Source organism: Colias croceus, chromosome 16, assembly GCF_905220415.1.
Source record: "Colias croceus chromosome 16, ilColCroc2.1".
In the NCBI taxonomy this organism is placed as follows: domain Eukaryota; kingdom Metazoa; phylum Arthropoda; class Insecta; order Lepidoptera; family Pieridae; genus Colias; species Colias croceus.
In genome coordinates, this window is record NC_059552.1 from 2,636,359 (window position 1) to 2,651,108 (window position 14,750).

Genomic DNA, 14,750 nt, shown 5'->3' on the forward strand with positions numbered 1-14,750 from the left:
ATCGTAAAAATAATCTTAACTCAGTATTGAAATAATTGCGTGTTTCTAGAAATTTCCGTGCTTGTTTTAAAAGTGAAATTTTAATGAAATAAATTTATTATAGTGTTGCGAGACAAAGTTAGTTTGTAACATTACTCGGTGCAATGTAATTTGTGAGGAGAGAATCTTAGAAGTTTCTAGAAAGTTCTATATGTTAGATTGGAGCACTTCCACTGTTGTGTACAAGAGTTATACTATACGGAGTTCATTTAAGTATTGTTTGTGTTTTTGAACAAATTGAGTTATTTTTACTTTTTTAATATGTATGCATTATAAGAATTGTAAGCTTTCAAATATATTATAAAAACAACGCTTATATGTTACTAGCTGCGCTTCGCGGTTTCATCTGCGTAGCTCCGCTCCTGTTGGTCTTAGCGTAATTATTATAGCCTTCCTCGACAAATGGGCTATCTAACACCGAAAGAATTTTTCAATAGAATAGGACCAGTAGTTTCTGAGATTAGCGCGTTCAAACAAATAAACAAACTCTTCAGCTTTATAAAATTAGTATAGATTTGTGAAATAGTATAGCATATGCGTGTATTTAACCACGTATGTAGCACGTCAATGGTACATCATAAACCCAAAGACTTATACATGATACAGTTTAATATCTACTAGTATCATCAATTTTCTGTTTCATAATAAATTGTGTATTTTGTGCACTGTGGCCTTTAGAAATGGTGTAAAATGCCTTTATATTCTCATAACAACTTACCTTAATAACTCGGGAATCGGGATGCTAGCAAATAGTAGGTGTGTTTTCAGAAGAAATGGTTTTAAAATCAATCCAATAGCTCTAAAACATTATTGGTACAAGTGAATTAAATCTTTCTTCCATGAAATATTACTAAAGATATGGGTGAAACTTCATGTCATACATTTAGGTAAAATAAAACACATATTTGACATAGAGATGCTTTTATTATAAATACGAATTGCACATAACATTTCATACAAAAATACAATTTAATTAAAAATAATTACTAAAACAAACTAAAAAAAAACATACACACAGCTAAAAATAAATGAAACAGCTTGTAAAAATTTTGTAACAAGAAAAAAATTCAAAAATTATGCATATAATTATTAAAATAAAACATATAAATCAGATGTCAAGATATTCTTTAGAACTAAGTACACGAACAAATATAAAGACACACAAATATTAATTGACGTTATTTAAAAAAATGTATACGACATACATAATAACGATTATTTATTAAAAAATTATAACTATCAATTCAACAATCTATCTAAATATATTGTGATGGTTATTGGTAACGTAGTACAAAAGTTAACACTATATAAAATTTTGAGACATTTTGCGACAAACTAGACAATTTTGAGACATTATTCTAATACTTAAAATTAAGAAAAGCATACATCTAAAGACTCGACTTCCACGGTATTTAATATAAGCTCAAACAATAGATATTTTTGTAGTTTTTCCCGAACCTTCTATATTTACTTTTTACTTATAAAACTAAAGCGAAGACAGTAGATAGGGAGGCGAAGAGGGGAATTATCTGTAATACTCGAGCGTGGCAGTTTAAGATATGAGAGATACCTTTGACCTAATAGAACAACCTTGTTAACTATTTAGCTCTATATGTAGTGACGCGCGCCTAGGATAGACGATCAGATTAGTAAAAAAAAATCGATAGTCTGAAATACTCGAGCGCGTCAGATTAAGATATTGGGGGTTGATTTTAGTGTTTTAAGACTAAATTTAACTAATCTGACCATAAGTCCTTGACGCCGCCGAGTTATAGGGTCGCGAACTTGTAAAAAAAAAACGTTAATCCGGCATTCTCGAGCGCGATTGTTTTTATTTTTATTTTGAAGAATATAATCTAAAACTTACTAAAAATACAAAATCTGCCGGTTTCCGCATGACCGGAAGTCTGGAGGAGCCATTTCATCTTCCGAAAAACGCGTTGCAGCATATAAGTCGCGAACTTTACTTTTTCCAAAAAAAAAAGTTTAAATAAACAAAAAAGGTAATTTTATTTTACAAAAAAAAAGGTCTCTTTTCATTTTTGTCCAAAGTTAAAACTTTTTTTACTTGAAGCATCGTAAAAAGTCAAACTCCCGGTTTTTTGTGTATATCTCGAAAACTGAGGGAGTTAAGAAAAATTGATATGAAATAACGATGATTAAAACCCACAAACCTTTTTCGGTCAGATTAAGAGAACCCACCAACATTTTTGTCAGATTAAGAAAATATGCTTTCAGGATACCGAGATAAACCTCCCCTATGAAAATCTGACGCGCTCGAGTATTTCAAAAGGACTCTTTTTTTCTGCATTTTCAAAAATTCATCATAACTTATCGTCATGTCGTAATCGTCAGTTTTTTTAAGGGGATCTTCCTTGGGGCCTACTTAACACCCCTTCCGAAAATCTGACGCGCTCGAGTAAATTTTTTTTTGTGCATTTTTGACGAATTTATATGCCTAGCCCCACCACGCAAACCGGCAGATTAGTATACCGTTGTTATCAGAGGGACTTGGGGCATACGTAGTATGAATATCTGACGCGCTTGAAAAGCCGTACACGCCAAACCCACCGCTAAAATGGTTTTTACCATAGAAGCTTTTCTTTTCGAAATTATTTTCTCTTTCGATTTTGATAAGTCTCGACGACGCCGTTGAATTACGTCATTTAGCTACCTCGCCTCCCTATCTACAGAGTCTGTTTTGCTACTTAAAATAAAGATTAGGTCATAATTTATTAAAACTAATAATCCACCCAAAATATTATGTATATTTCATCGTAGTAGTTTTTTATATTATTATTGTACGTGTATGGTAACTTTTGGTCCTATTTACTACTTAAAATATTTGCGATTTTAGAATGATAATTTTATGTGCATGTGGGCGTCTATTTATTCTATCACGCACACAATTACAATAATAATTCGAGAATATTCCTTTTTATTATTCTAAAATCGCGACGCTGTTATAGAGCGAAATACGTAGAAACAAAATTCACAAATCTGGCATCGACTATGGCATGATGTTTTGAAGCAAATGAGATAATTTTATCTACCTTAATTTGTCAATATTAAAAATAATGTGTATCAGATACCGTGATTATTTAACTTTGATTGCTGTTACCTTTTAAAAAACCCTCAATATATTTTAATGTGTTGCCAGTTGAAAAATACCCAAAGAATTGTCTATTACCCTTTATTTAACCTTATAGCCACTATTTCTATCCGTAAAAGCGCACCGCAACACAATTCAATTAAAATAATTGATTTTCAGTGTCAGAATCTTGCAAGTCAAGTGCTCAATGTTGCAATTCCGAAGCCCTTGATATGTTAACACCAATTAAAAGTTAAAGCCTCGAGCACACCGTGGAGTTTTGTTAACGATAGGGTTGCCAGCTATTGATTCCCGTGTGAACTATGCGTAACTTTTGCGACTTTATGGTATTTGTTTATGCACAACCCTCGGGTGTTATTAAATGTTTAGTAAGTTTGCACGATGCCCTTTGTGTGGTTGAAATAAATTATAGTGGAAAAGGTTTCATTATATTTATCCTATAAGTATTGAATTAGAATAAAGAATAAAATACATTTATTAGAATCAGCACCACCACATATAAAAAAATATTGATGAAGCAGAAACAGAATAAAAAAATTCAAGTAATTTGGTGGTTCATTTTTCGCTGGACATATTTTAAGACAAAATTATTTTGGAAAAAATATTGTGATAGGTACAGACGACAACCATTTAAACTATCGATTATTATTAATAAATCATACATTACCTAACTACTCCCTCCTTCCATAACCTATCCTTTCAAATGTCACCTCATAGTTCCACACAAACTCCTACCCAAATTTTCTTATCTGTATTATAAAGGATTAACACTCCCGATTAATTCGGGCCTCAGATGTACACTACAGTTTGAGTGTTGGACGCAAACTTGCGTACCTAGTTGTTCCTGTTTAACTATTGACTTGAGAGCAAGACACTGTAAGCAGATTTTGTGCGGGCCATAATTTAAATTTACGACCGACCAACTTTGACCGCAAACGAATTTTCGTATCTGCAACGTGTGACGCCGTTTCGGGTGCGGTTGTGTGTATGTTCATAAATGGAGTTGGGATTTCGAAGTATGTAGTCTTGTTTGTATTGATGTTTTACTTAAAGGGTAGTTTATGTTTCTTTTTCTTATAAAGTATAGTAAGTTGTTTTGAAAGTATGATTTTAAGGGAATTGCGTTTTTATTTCATACTTTTGGAGGGAAAGTGGTAAAACAGCTAGAATAGATGTTTAAGTTTATCGATAACATAAAAGAGGCGTACAATGCGATTTAGAAAAAAGTGAAACAACTTCAATTGAAACCTTTTGTTGTTGATTGTGTAATTTTAAGACTCATTAAAAAACGTTTTAATTTTTTTTAATTATGTTTTTAAAAGGTAACAGCAATGAATACCATACGTATTAAGTCCTAAGCGCTCATATCACATGTAGACGGCAGAGGGCGCCGTAGTTTACGAACATTTTGTTCATTTACAATTTACACCTAATTATAATTACATATATCTATCCCGCTCTAACGTTGTGACGTCACACTAGCTATCGGCTGACTCTTATACATATATACACCTTCGTATTAGATAACTCAATTTCATAACTATCTATAGATACAGATAATTTATGTATAGCCTAGAAATTGGAACCGTATTATTGGTGTTATCGTACGCTGTTTAGTAAAAAATATAGTTTCTCATAATTTGATATACAAATTATTACAGTACTTAGATAAGTTTTCGCTTCAGTAATTACTATAGGAGTGTTTTCTATCGCACTAACGCCACATTTCAATAATAATGAAACTTCTTTCCTTACGAACGGTTTCATTTAAACATTCGAAATTGATTTCATAAAATTCTAAACACAAACCAGTTGACGATAAAAAAATCGGTCTTTACAATTTATCATTAGCGTGTTAGGCCTTTGACTTATCCACCTATCGAAAAACCGAATTATATGTCAAACGATACATCTTTAACTGAACATCGATATCGACACGCCCCATCCCTAACTCGATTATATAAAGGCATATTCAAACCAGAGCGGTATCCGCTACCGCCGTGGGTAGCGGATACCGCTGGGTATCCCGATGGGTACGCGGTTAAATCTCTTACGTAGTATATTATAGAGACTCTAATCGCGTACCCTCGTATACCGATAGCTACGCTATACCGCTCTAGTTTGAATAGGCCTTTAGATATAACAACAAACGACACATCTCTCAACTGAACATCGATATCGACACGTCCCATCCCTAATCGATATAAAGCTAGTATCACACTCGCTACGCGGAATGTTCGAGAAGCGGTTCGCTCTCTAGCTCAGTGACGGGACAGGCCGTTTTGGTCGCTAGCACTGTGACGTCACCGTCGTCGTTGCACGTGAGCGGCGAGTATAGAGCGCCTTGGGTGCTCGTGCGACGTTGCCGCTTTGTGAAGCGCAGCTAGAAATTTGGACACGTGTCAAGTTTCATATTATAATAGTAGGTATTATAATGAACATTAAGTCTGATTTGGCAAGTCTCTGAAGGGAATCGAACCCATCGCATAATATAATTGCAAAAAGCATGTTTTTATTAAATATGACCTTCTTTCTATGCTAGATTATACTTTTAATATAAGGGACAGAACATTTTATACAAATAAAATTATGTAAATTGAAGCTAAGCAAAATTTAAAGTACTACTATGTACTTAGATATAAATAATATGTTGAAAAAAAATTACTAAATAATTATTTCGTAACTAATCCTTTTTTATTGTTTATAACAACATGTATATTATTTACCTGTATCACCATCAACCCAACTACCACAATACCAGCTATGAGCACCACCCCCACCAACATAGCGGGACTGAGGCTGGGCTTGACCGGAGTCTCCGGGGGACTCTGCAAAGCGCCCCACTGCGCGATACGTCGCTTGCTCGCCGCGGACGAGTTTATGCAGTCCCCTGCAAAAAGAATAAGGTTATATCGATTCATTTCATACAATTTACCTGTGTACTTTCACTTGCATTTTTCACTAGCCAATACTAGCTAGTGAAAAATGCATTTTTATTCATTTTTAACTACTTTATATTATGGGAGCAAGCATTTTTTATTGTACGCCGCGGCCGCTATATTATAGAGACTGAATACTAAGTATTAAAATTTTATTTCTTCAACAAACATAAGGAAAAGCACATGAAGATCCCATATCAATATAAAGTAGGTAACATGTTATGATCTATAAAGAACTCATATACTACAAAATACATTTATACTTACCAGTATCGGGATGGCAATGACAGCATTCTTCGGTTGCGGTTAAATTTGTTCCGACCCCGCGGTCCGTACAACATCGCACGCATTGATTGTTTAGCCTGTATACAAATAAATAGCAAAATTTATAAAGAGATACAATAAATAAATTATAACATCGTTCATGTTTCTGAATAAAAAACCAATTTCTCCGCTATTTAGAAATTAGACTATTAATTCAGCGATTCAGATCTTATGGCTCCATAATTTTAACTTGGCTTTTGCGGTGAAAGCGATTTGTCGCAGAATTACTTTATTATGAAAATCAAATGGTTCTTCTTAAAAGAACAATTTTCCTAATCTACAAGCATTGAGACTTTAAATTTCACTCTAATTTCTTATTAGTTAAGTAAAGGCAAAAATGGTAAAAATTTGTCCGATACAACTCAATACATCAATACCCCTAGATACTCACCTATCAATCTTCAACGGACTTGAGCACCCCGTACAACTAAACTGCCCGGGTCCAGAACACGTCCTACACGTATCGTGGCACGCGTGACACGTTCCACTGCTCGCGTCGTAGTACTGCGAGCCGAGGCATTCCATACACAGCCCGCCATCTAACATGAAGTGTGGGGGACAGGATTTGCAGTTGAGCGGGCCGGAGCCGTCACACTCGCGGCAGTAGTGGTGGCAGTGGCGGCATCCGTCAACCGTTTGGTAGAAACCTATGAAATTAAAAAAAAAACTATAACGGTATTGCCATGACGCGACATTGAAATTTTAGTCCCATAGGCCTAAAGAAGTTTCACTTCAACAAATACAAATTTCCTCAAAGAAAGTTGAACAAACCATAACATCATCTATGTTGTTATTTTTTTTATTATCTATGTATTTTTGATTTTTTTTACATTTACTAAATCAATAACAGTATTATATACGACCACTTATAAAACATAATCTACCTTACCATCTAAAAGAAAAAGTCATTTAAATCCATTCATAATGCGCGAAGTTATTACGTAACAAACATACAAAAAAAACATCATCTTAATTATGAACCACTTCAAAAATTGAGTTAAGAATGATCGCTGAAGGCATTGTTTACATGCACGTGGCAGTCACTTGACCTCATTTTTCATTTTCAATTAAGTTTAAGGTTTGTCATTTCCTTAGTGAAAACAATTATCTTGATTACTTAGCATTACTGAAATTAGTATAATTTTTCTTTCACCTTGGTGAAGCCAGGTCGAAGACAAGGAAAGAGGAAACAAGGCCTTTTTATAGGGGTATAATATAAGTATGGATTAACTGTGTCATAAAAACAGATAATAAAAAAATGGTACAGAAGTTAAGAACACGAGAAGCGAAGAGAAGCTTTCAAATATTTCCTTTTTCATTTCTTTTCCCAAATATCTCATCTTTTTTCCGTAGTCCTTCGAGCCGGATTTGTTACAAAGCATGCCATATTACCCTATAAATTTTCCTTATAACGCTCTTCCACCCTCTATACCTATATTCACTAACCTTGCGGACATTCTGGGTGGCACTCGCCCGCCGCCAGCCTCCAGCCGCTTGGGCAAGACGCGCACTGATCGCGACGCGGCCCACTGCATGTGCGGCACGAGAGGTAGCACTTAGCGCACGTGCCACGGTCCGCGTAGTACCTGGTTGTGGATGGTACATTTGGAGTAAGTATAAAACTTATAAGACTGTTACATAAAGTCGAAGTATGGGCACATTTATAGCTTCTAACATAAAACTTCTTTATTTTGCGAATTACCTATTGTATGAAAAGTGAGAAATACGTATATATTATTGTTTTAAAAACCCATTTTTGCAGTAAAGTAGAATATTATACAATATACTGTATACAAAATTGTAATCCAACATTAATTATTATCTTTTTTTTTTCAAATACAAATTTCTTTATTTACATGAACACCACTAGCAAAAAGATGGTAAGATATTGCTTACATACACAGGAATACATTCTTTAAAAATTTTTTTTCAGATGAGGGTATAACCAAAAAGCTGCATTTTATTTTTATGAGGGTATAATCACACACTTACCCATCAGCGCAAGCGGTTCTACACGCGCCGGACTGCAGCCGCAGCGCGCCCTCACAGCCCGTGCAGTTGAGCCGCGACGCGCACCGCGAGCAGCCGTGCACGCAGCGCACACAGCGACCTGCTTCTGCGTAGTAGCCGTGCCCGCATTCCGGGACGCAACTACGTCAATTATATATTTTAAATTATTATATTTGTAATAGTTAATTATGGACTTAATGTTACAGCTTGTTTTTAAGTATTCGCAAAATAAGTTATACTTTTATAAACAATCTTTTTGGGAATCATCTAAGAAATTGTCTTACTTTTATAAAATGAAACATAAGTATACACTATACAATATCCTAGTTTTATTTTAAAACTTTCATTTACCATCGAATTAAATCATTGACTACAGATATACAAAATACTAGATATTCAATACTAAATTGAAGTGCAATAGGTTTAATTCAAATGCAATTCGTACAGAAAAATAAATAGATAAATTAATTTTAACTTACATGTAATTCTGCAGAAGGTTAGGCGACGGGCAAGTCAAACAATTCATCTCGCTTTCACCATAACACGATTCACAGGCATCGTGGCATGGGCGACATTTGTTTCCATCAGAATACTCTCTCGGTGAACACCTATCATTGCCCACTGGGAGACATTTGCCTTTTTTATTCAGTGCCCAATTTGTGTCACAACTGAGGCAAAAAGTGCTTAAACAATTCGTGCAACCGACGGGGCACCTGCAAAGAAGGAAATATTTATTACTGTTTGTGCAAAAAGGTAAATGGATAATTTAACATAACTGGTATTTAGAGTTACTAACTTGAGACATTCTTTCCTTTTCTTGTCCGCATAATAACCGCTCGGACATGCGTTCACACATCTGCCATCTAAAATGTAATTCGATGGATGGCAAGTGACGCACTGTGCTGGTCCAGGCCCCACACATGTATCACACGTGGGGTGACATTTGGCACAATTATAATCATCCGTCTCATAAGTCGAAGGCGGACAAGAAGCTGTGCACGTTCCATTATACAAAACAAGATGATGTTCACACGACGTACACGCGTCAGCCTTTTCTGAACATGTCGAACAATGAACGGCACACGGTCGACATGTAGAAGTGTCGCTATCTTCATAGTAACCGTCAGGACACTGTTGTAAACAGACGGCTAAATCAGCGACTAACAAATGCGCTGGAGCACACGTCAAACAAGAATCTTGTCCGGGTCCCACACAAGTTTCACAAGATTCGTGACACGGCCAGCAAACTCCACCCTGGTTCGCGTAACTTCTTGGAGGGCATCGAGATACGCAAGCGTCATCAAGCCTGTAGTGCTTGCAAGCGACGCATTGAGTTGGTCCTTTTCCATAGCAGCCTTGGGAATCGCATTCGGGGTCACAATCATGCATGACGCGCTTATCATTACTATCAGCGAGGACACTTTCCCCATGCGGTGAAGGGACGTTGTGTCCGTCTAGACGGGCTATTGCTTTTTCGGGATCAGATCCGGCAGCAAATAATGTAGGATAGTTCTGGTAATTGGTAAACGCGTCAGTGTTGTAAAAAAAATCCCCGACAGAATCGTAGCCATCGACGGCTGTTGAGAAACCGAAAGGCGGTGGTCGTTTCGAGCGTAACTTTATGGGATCTACAGCTGTTCCGTAAAATACTAATTGCCACTTTTTAAGTATACCTGGCTGGTTTACGTGTCTTTTACCAGCATTAACTATTTGTAGAGTCCATGTGCCCGCTGCTTGCTCGCCCCAGAAATGGACACTTAAGAAGGGCCAATCATCAAAGTTAGAACTGATTACATCACGAGGTCGTTCAAATAATAATGAAGATGTTGTATTCGATGGTGAAGTCAATAATATACGTAGGTTACCTCTTGGGAAGAAACGTAATGATATCTTACACTGCACGTGTTCCAAGTAACGGACTTCATTTACTGTTCCACTACAGCCATTAACCACCATGCGTGCGGTTAAAGTGTAGTCAGGAGTCGACTCTATGGGCTTATCTTCATTTATTTCCTGAGATTTACAAATGTGTTGAGGAGGCACAGATATCCACTGTTCAGCTAAATTAACCATCTCGGCTGCATCCATCAATCCATAACCAAACTTGTGACTAACTTTTCTATTTACACCATTCACAATCCATCCATTTTCTCGTTCCAAAGGTTGTGGTCTTGATGTCATTACAACTAAATATTGCATATCTCGCCACGTTAAGTCTGGATTGGCTTCTAAAGCTAAGGCACATATACCAGCTGCTAACGGTGCAGAAGCTGATGTTCCAGTATGTTCTACTGTACAAATATGATCGGGTCGTAATCTTCCATCCATGTCAACTGTTGCTACACTTTTATCGTGTCCAGGTGTCCCTGAACTGTATGTTGTGGCTAGCGTAGACGAACATTCTTCTAAGTACCATGGTTTATAACCTCCTTGGGTAGCACTTGATATTGACAATGTAAATATACTATTCGTATATCCATCGCAATTACATGAATCAGTGTGTCTGCCTCCATTACCAGATGCCCAAACAAAAATGCTACCTTTTCCGCGTCGACCGCTTGTGACTCCATAAATGAATGCTCTGCAAAAATAGATACAAAATTATCTATCTGATTCACGATTTTAAAATGACAATAAAAAAAATGAAACATACCTTCTAGCTAGTGGCCCCGGACCATCAACAGTCTTACCGTCATCCTCTGGCCCCCATGAAGCACTGTAAATATCTATATGATCGGGATTCAATCCTAGAGCTCTGGCTTCCACTGCATCATTGACCACACCGTCCAACATTCGAACACCGCCTATACTCGCGTTGTAAGCTACACCAACACCACAGTACTGGTTATACGCCACTGCAGCTACTTCACCAGCACATCTTGTACCGTGTTTATTATCACCATTATCTTGAGGCATGGGGTCATCATCGTTGCCGTTTATGTCCGTTGAAGCAAGGGCATCCTATAATAAATTCATAATATTATCGGTAAGAATACAATTTGCAAAATGATTACATTAAATCAACAGCTTCTAAAATACTTACGTAATTTTGTGCGAGATCAGGATGATTAGTTTGAATTCCGTCATCAAGAATTGATACTACTACACCTTTTCCTGTGTAACCTTTAGTCCACGCCGGTGCTACGTTCATATCTAAGCCATCCTTTGCTCCACCATTCTAATAAAAACAAAAGAAATACGAGTAAGTATTATATACAGTGGTTAATTCTTATAATCATGATCGATGGTGCCATTAATTAAAGTTATACCATTTAATTGTAAATACCCACAAAAAAAAAACAGCGTTATAAAAGTTTATATTACTTATTTTAAATGACTCCTCGCAGCTATCGATCAGCTGTTACAACTACCCACACGAACAATTTTTTTAACATAACATAAGACAATTACTTACCAAATACCACTCCTCCCTAAACAACGGATCAGGGAAGAGCGACGGTGTGATCGCGCGATGCCTCGTTCGATGGGAGGGCAGCCGCCTCGACAGCTGCGACCAGAGCGGACCCTCGTATGGCTTGTAGTCACGCTTCACTCGCTTCTTCTCGCGCTGCTGTTCGAACCATCTCACCTGATGAAGAAGCGGGATTATCAATACATTTATTTCATTTGGTATATCTTACTAATCGATAGAAACTGGGTGAGTATTGGATTACGTATTAACATATCATTCTTGTTGTATAATATTCCCTAACGCGAGATGAATGACAATGGTACAGCGCATTTAACTTTATAAAATCACAAATCAATTCGATCAATGGTTACGTACTCCACACACAAACACAAATGTGGTTTAGAAATCGTTGACACTAACTTATAAAAACTAATCTACTCGTGAACTATAAGTATAAATCCGCTGTCACAAACGATTTAATTAAAGCCTCAACTCATCGCTCCAACGCGACTCGTGAGTCGTCAAACTAATTCCCGCATCCAATATCGCATGCAGCTCAAAACTCGTAAGTACGTGGCTCATGTAAGTCGGGCGAAATGGAACAATTCTTTATTCTCGCGCTAAACAAGACATTCGAGTGCGCTTTGGACGCTGCAATTTCACAGTTGTTGGGGAGCAATAGACAGCGGGGAAATAGCACGGGCTCCCATTAGCATGAGAAAGGCCACCGGGACGCCGTGTTTCATTGCGGCGTAATTTTTAACCGCCGAGGTAAGTTGCACGAATCGAGCCCTTTGTGAACTCTCAACTAATTTTCCACTTCTCGCGGTGAACTTTTTCTCGTGAGTTATGTACCGTAGTACGTAAAATTTTGCGAAAAATTAATTTGAATTCTATACGCTTGATATGGGTACGTCGAATTTACAACGAACAAGTATTACATAATCACCACGTTTAATGTGTTTTCGCATTAAATCCAATTATGTAAATTGTGTATAACCAAAGACTTCATTAGTATTTGTATACAGAATATATTTGATGCATACATAAATCAAAATCAACGATACGCTTCATCACTAATTTGTTATTATAACATGATGTGGTTAATTAAAATATTCGACTATTTTAGACTAATGTTTTACAATATAATAGTCAGTTTAGTCTAGTGGTGCAAATGCAATATAATAGGTATATAAACGTGGCAACTTTTCTAGACTAATTTATATTCCACACAAACCCATATTACGGCGGGACACAATTAGACATAAACAAAAAGCTCCGACATCCGAGAGCGTCCGGTAAAAACCGCATTACCATTCCTCTTAATAACGAGTAAAAGATTTAACAAAACGGGACAAAAGTACAACAAAATAAAATGTATTTATTATATATACGCAAGCGGAACATCCGACCCGTCACTGTTTGTCTTACTCTCTGGATAATTTAATAAAAAAACCCACATTGCTCGTTTGTACCGATTTTCCTCGGTATTTTGTACGTAATGTAATGCGGTGAGGATTTTGCAACCGATATTCGCTGCCCCAAATTTGGCATAACATTTCAGGATCACGTCATTTCAGCTTATATTCATTTATTAGTGTTAAACTGAATATCATATTTGGATCCATATTTGGATTTAATTATATATTTTGTATATTCATAAAGGGACACCATTTGAATTCTCGTGTAGGTAAAAAATCATCGGGTAGATAAACTAAAAATTATTACTAGTTTTATTATATTAATAGTTGACTGTAAATGTATTAACATGCTTGATGAATATAGTACTTAGTGCTAATTGACTTGCTAACATTATTTTTCTCGTAGAGAACCGTAGTCCTAATGGAAGAAAATTGAAAATATAAAATGAATTACAGTATTTTTTTATAAAATACTGTAATTCATTTTCATGAATGGTGCTGTAAAATAGATAAAAATCAATTAAGTATGGTTATCTATATTTTATAACGAACATCTTAGACTAGGTACTTTTCTGAAAAAAAAAAATATAGTCGTTGAAATACAAAATAAACCTAGCAATTTGTATAAATAAGTATAAAATGCACGTAAGCAAAACCGCCGGCAAAAATTAGCTACAATGAAATTTAAACCAGCTAGTTGCTGTACATACTACATAAGCTGTCAAACATTTATATGCTGCGTTTATTGAATATTATTGGAATACTTCAAATTGTAAATAGGGATTGGAATTTTAGTATTAACTACAAACGAGAAAGCTCCAAGGATCGACATTACCTAGAAAGATTAATGTAAAGGAAAAATTGCTACAAAATTTATCTGAAGTTTTAGCTCAAGTCAGAAAAACTAGGGCAAAATAGCCACAAATGCATCCTTTCAAATCACTTGTCTTCAATTTCAAAATATCGTAACATAAAACTTATACAACGCTCCCACCTCTCCAACCGAACATATAACAGCAATTTATCTTTCAGTGCAGATAAACTTTTTGCCTAAACCAAATCCCGGCATATTGTTTTAGCGGCGCTTGTTAGCACGTTCAGCTGAGCAAACATTGGAGTCAAACATAGTTATACAGTAAGGAAAAACAACCTCGTGAAAAACGCACTGTATCTTGTTTATTATACCCTCGTTTTTATTCCGGATTGGCTTCGCATATCGTGAAAGGAATTAATTATACACTTTATGTGAAACCTCATCATGGGTTTTTGATATGGCTATTCATATTCAATGATAACTGGGTCGCGTTTTAGAAACACTGGGAATAAAGTGAAGAAATATTACCTATGTTTAAAATTTTGTATACTAAAAATAAATCTGAATGCAAGCAATATTTTATTTATTAAAACCAGCATCGAAAAAGTATAACAAAATTTAAAAGTGATATTATGAATATTATCAACGCAACTGATAAAACTATAACGCATTACAAAAA

The 14,750-nt window shown here is 35.9% G+C and overlaps 1 protein-coding gene across 1 annotated transcript in view; it reads right to left on the bottom strand.

The window, feature by feature from the left end:
- Window positions 1–4,240: 4,240 nt before the first annotated feature.
- Window positions 4,241–14,750, bottom strand: part of LOC123698331 (furin-like protease 2) — a 214,562-nt gene continuing 204,052 nt past the window's right edge. Inside the window, exons 4-14 of the mRNA XM_045644914.1 lie at window positions 11,840–12,013; window positions 11,468–11,602; window positions 11,078–11,385; window positions 9,221–11,005; window positions 8,904–9,137; window positions 8,407–8,565; window positions 7,861–8,000; window positions 6,806–7,061; window positions 6,358–6,452; window positions 5,878–6,041; window positions 4,241–5,534 (exon numbers count right to left, since the gene is read on the bottom strand). Of these exons, the coding sequence (XP_045500870.1) occupies window positions 5,376–5,534; window positions 5,878–6,041; window positions 6,358–6,452; window positions 6,806–7,061; window positions 7,861–8,000; window positions 8,407–8,565; window positions 8,904–9,137; window positions 9,221–11,005; window positions 11,078–11,385; window positions 11,468–11,602; window positions 11,840–12,013 (3,609 nt within the window). The 3' untranslated portion in view covers window positions 4,241–5,375. The remainder of the gene's footprint in view (window positions 5,535–5,877; window positions 6,042–6,357; window positions 6,453–6,805; window positions 7,062–7,860; window positions 8,001–8,406; window positions 8,566–8,903; window positions 9,138–9,220; window positions 11,006–11,077; window positions 11,386–11,467; window positions 11,603–11,839; window positions 12,014–14,750) is intronic.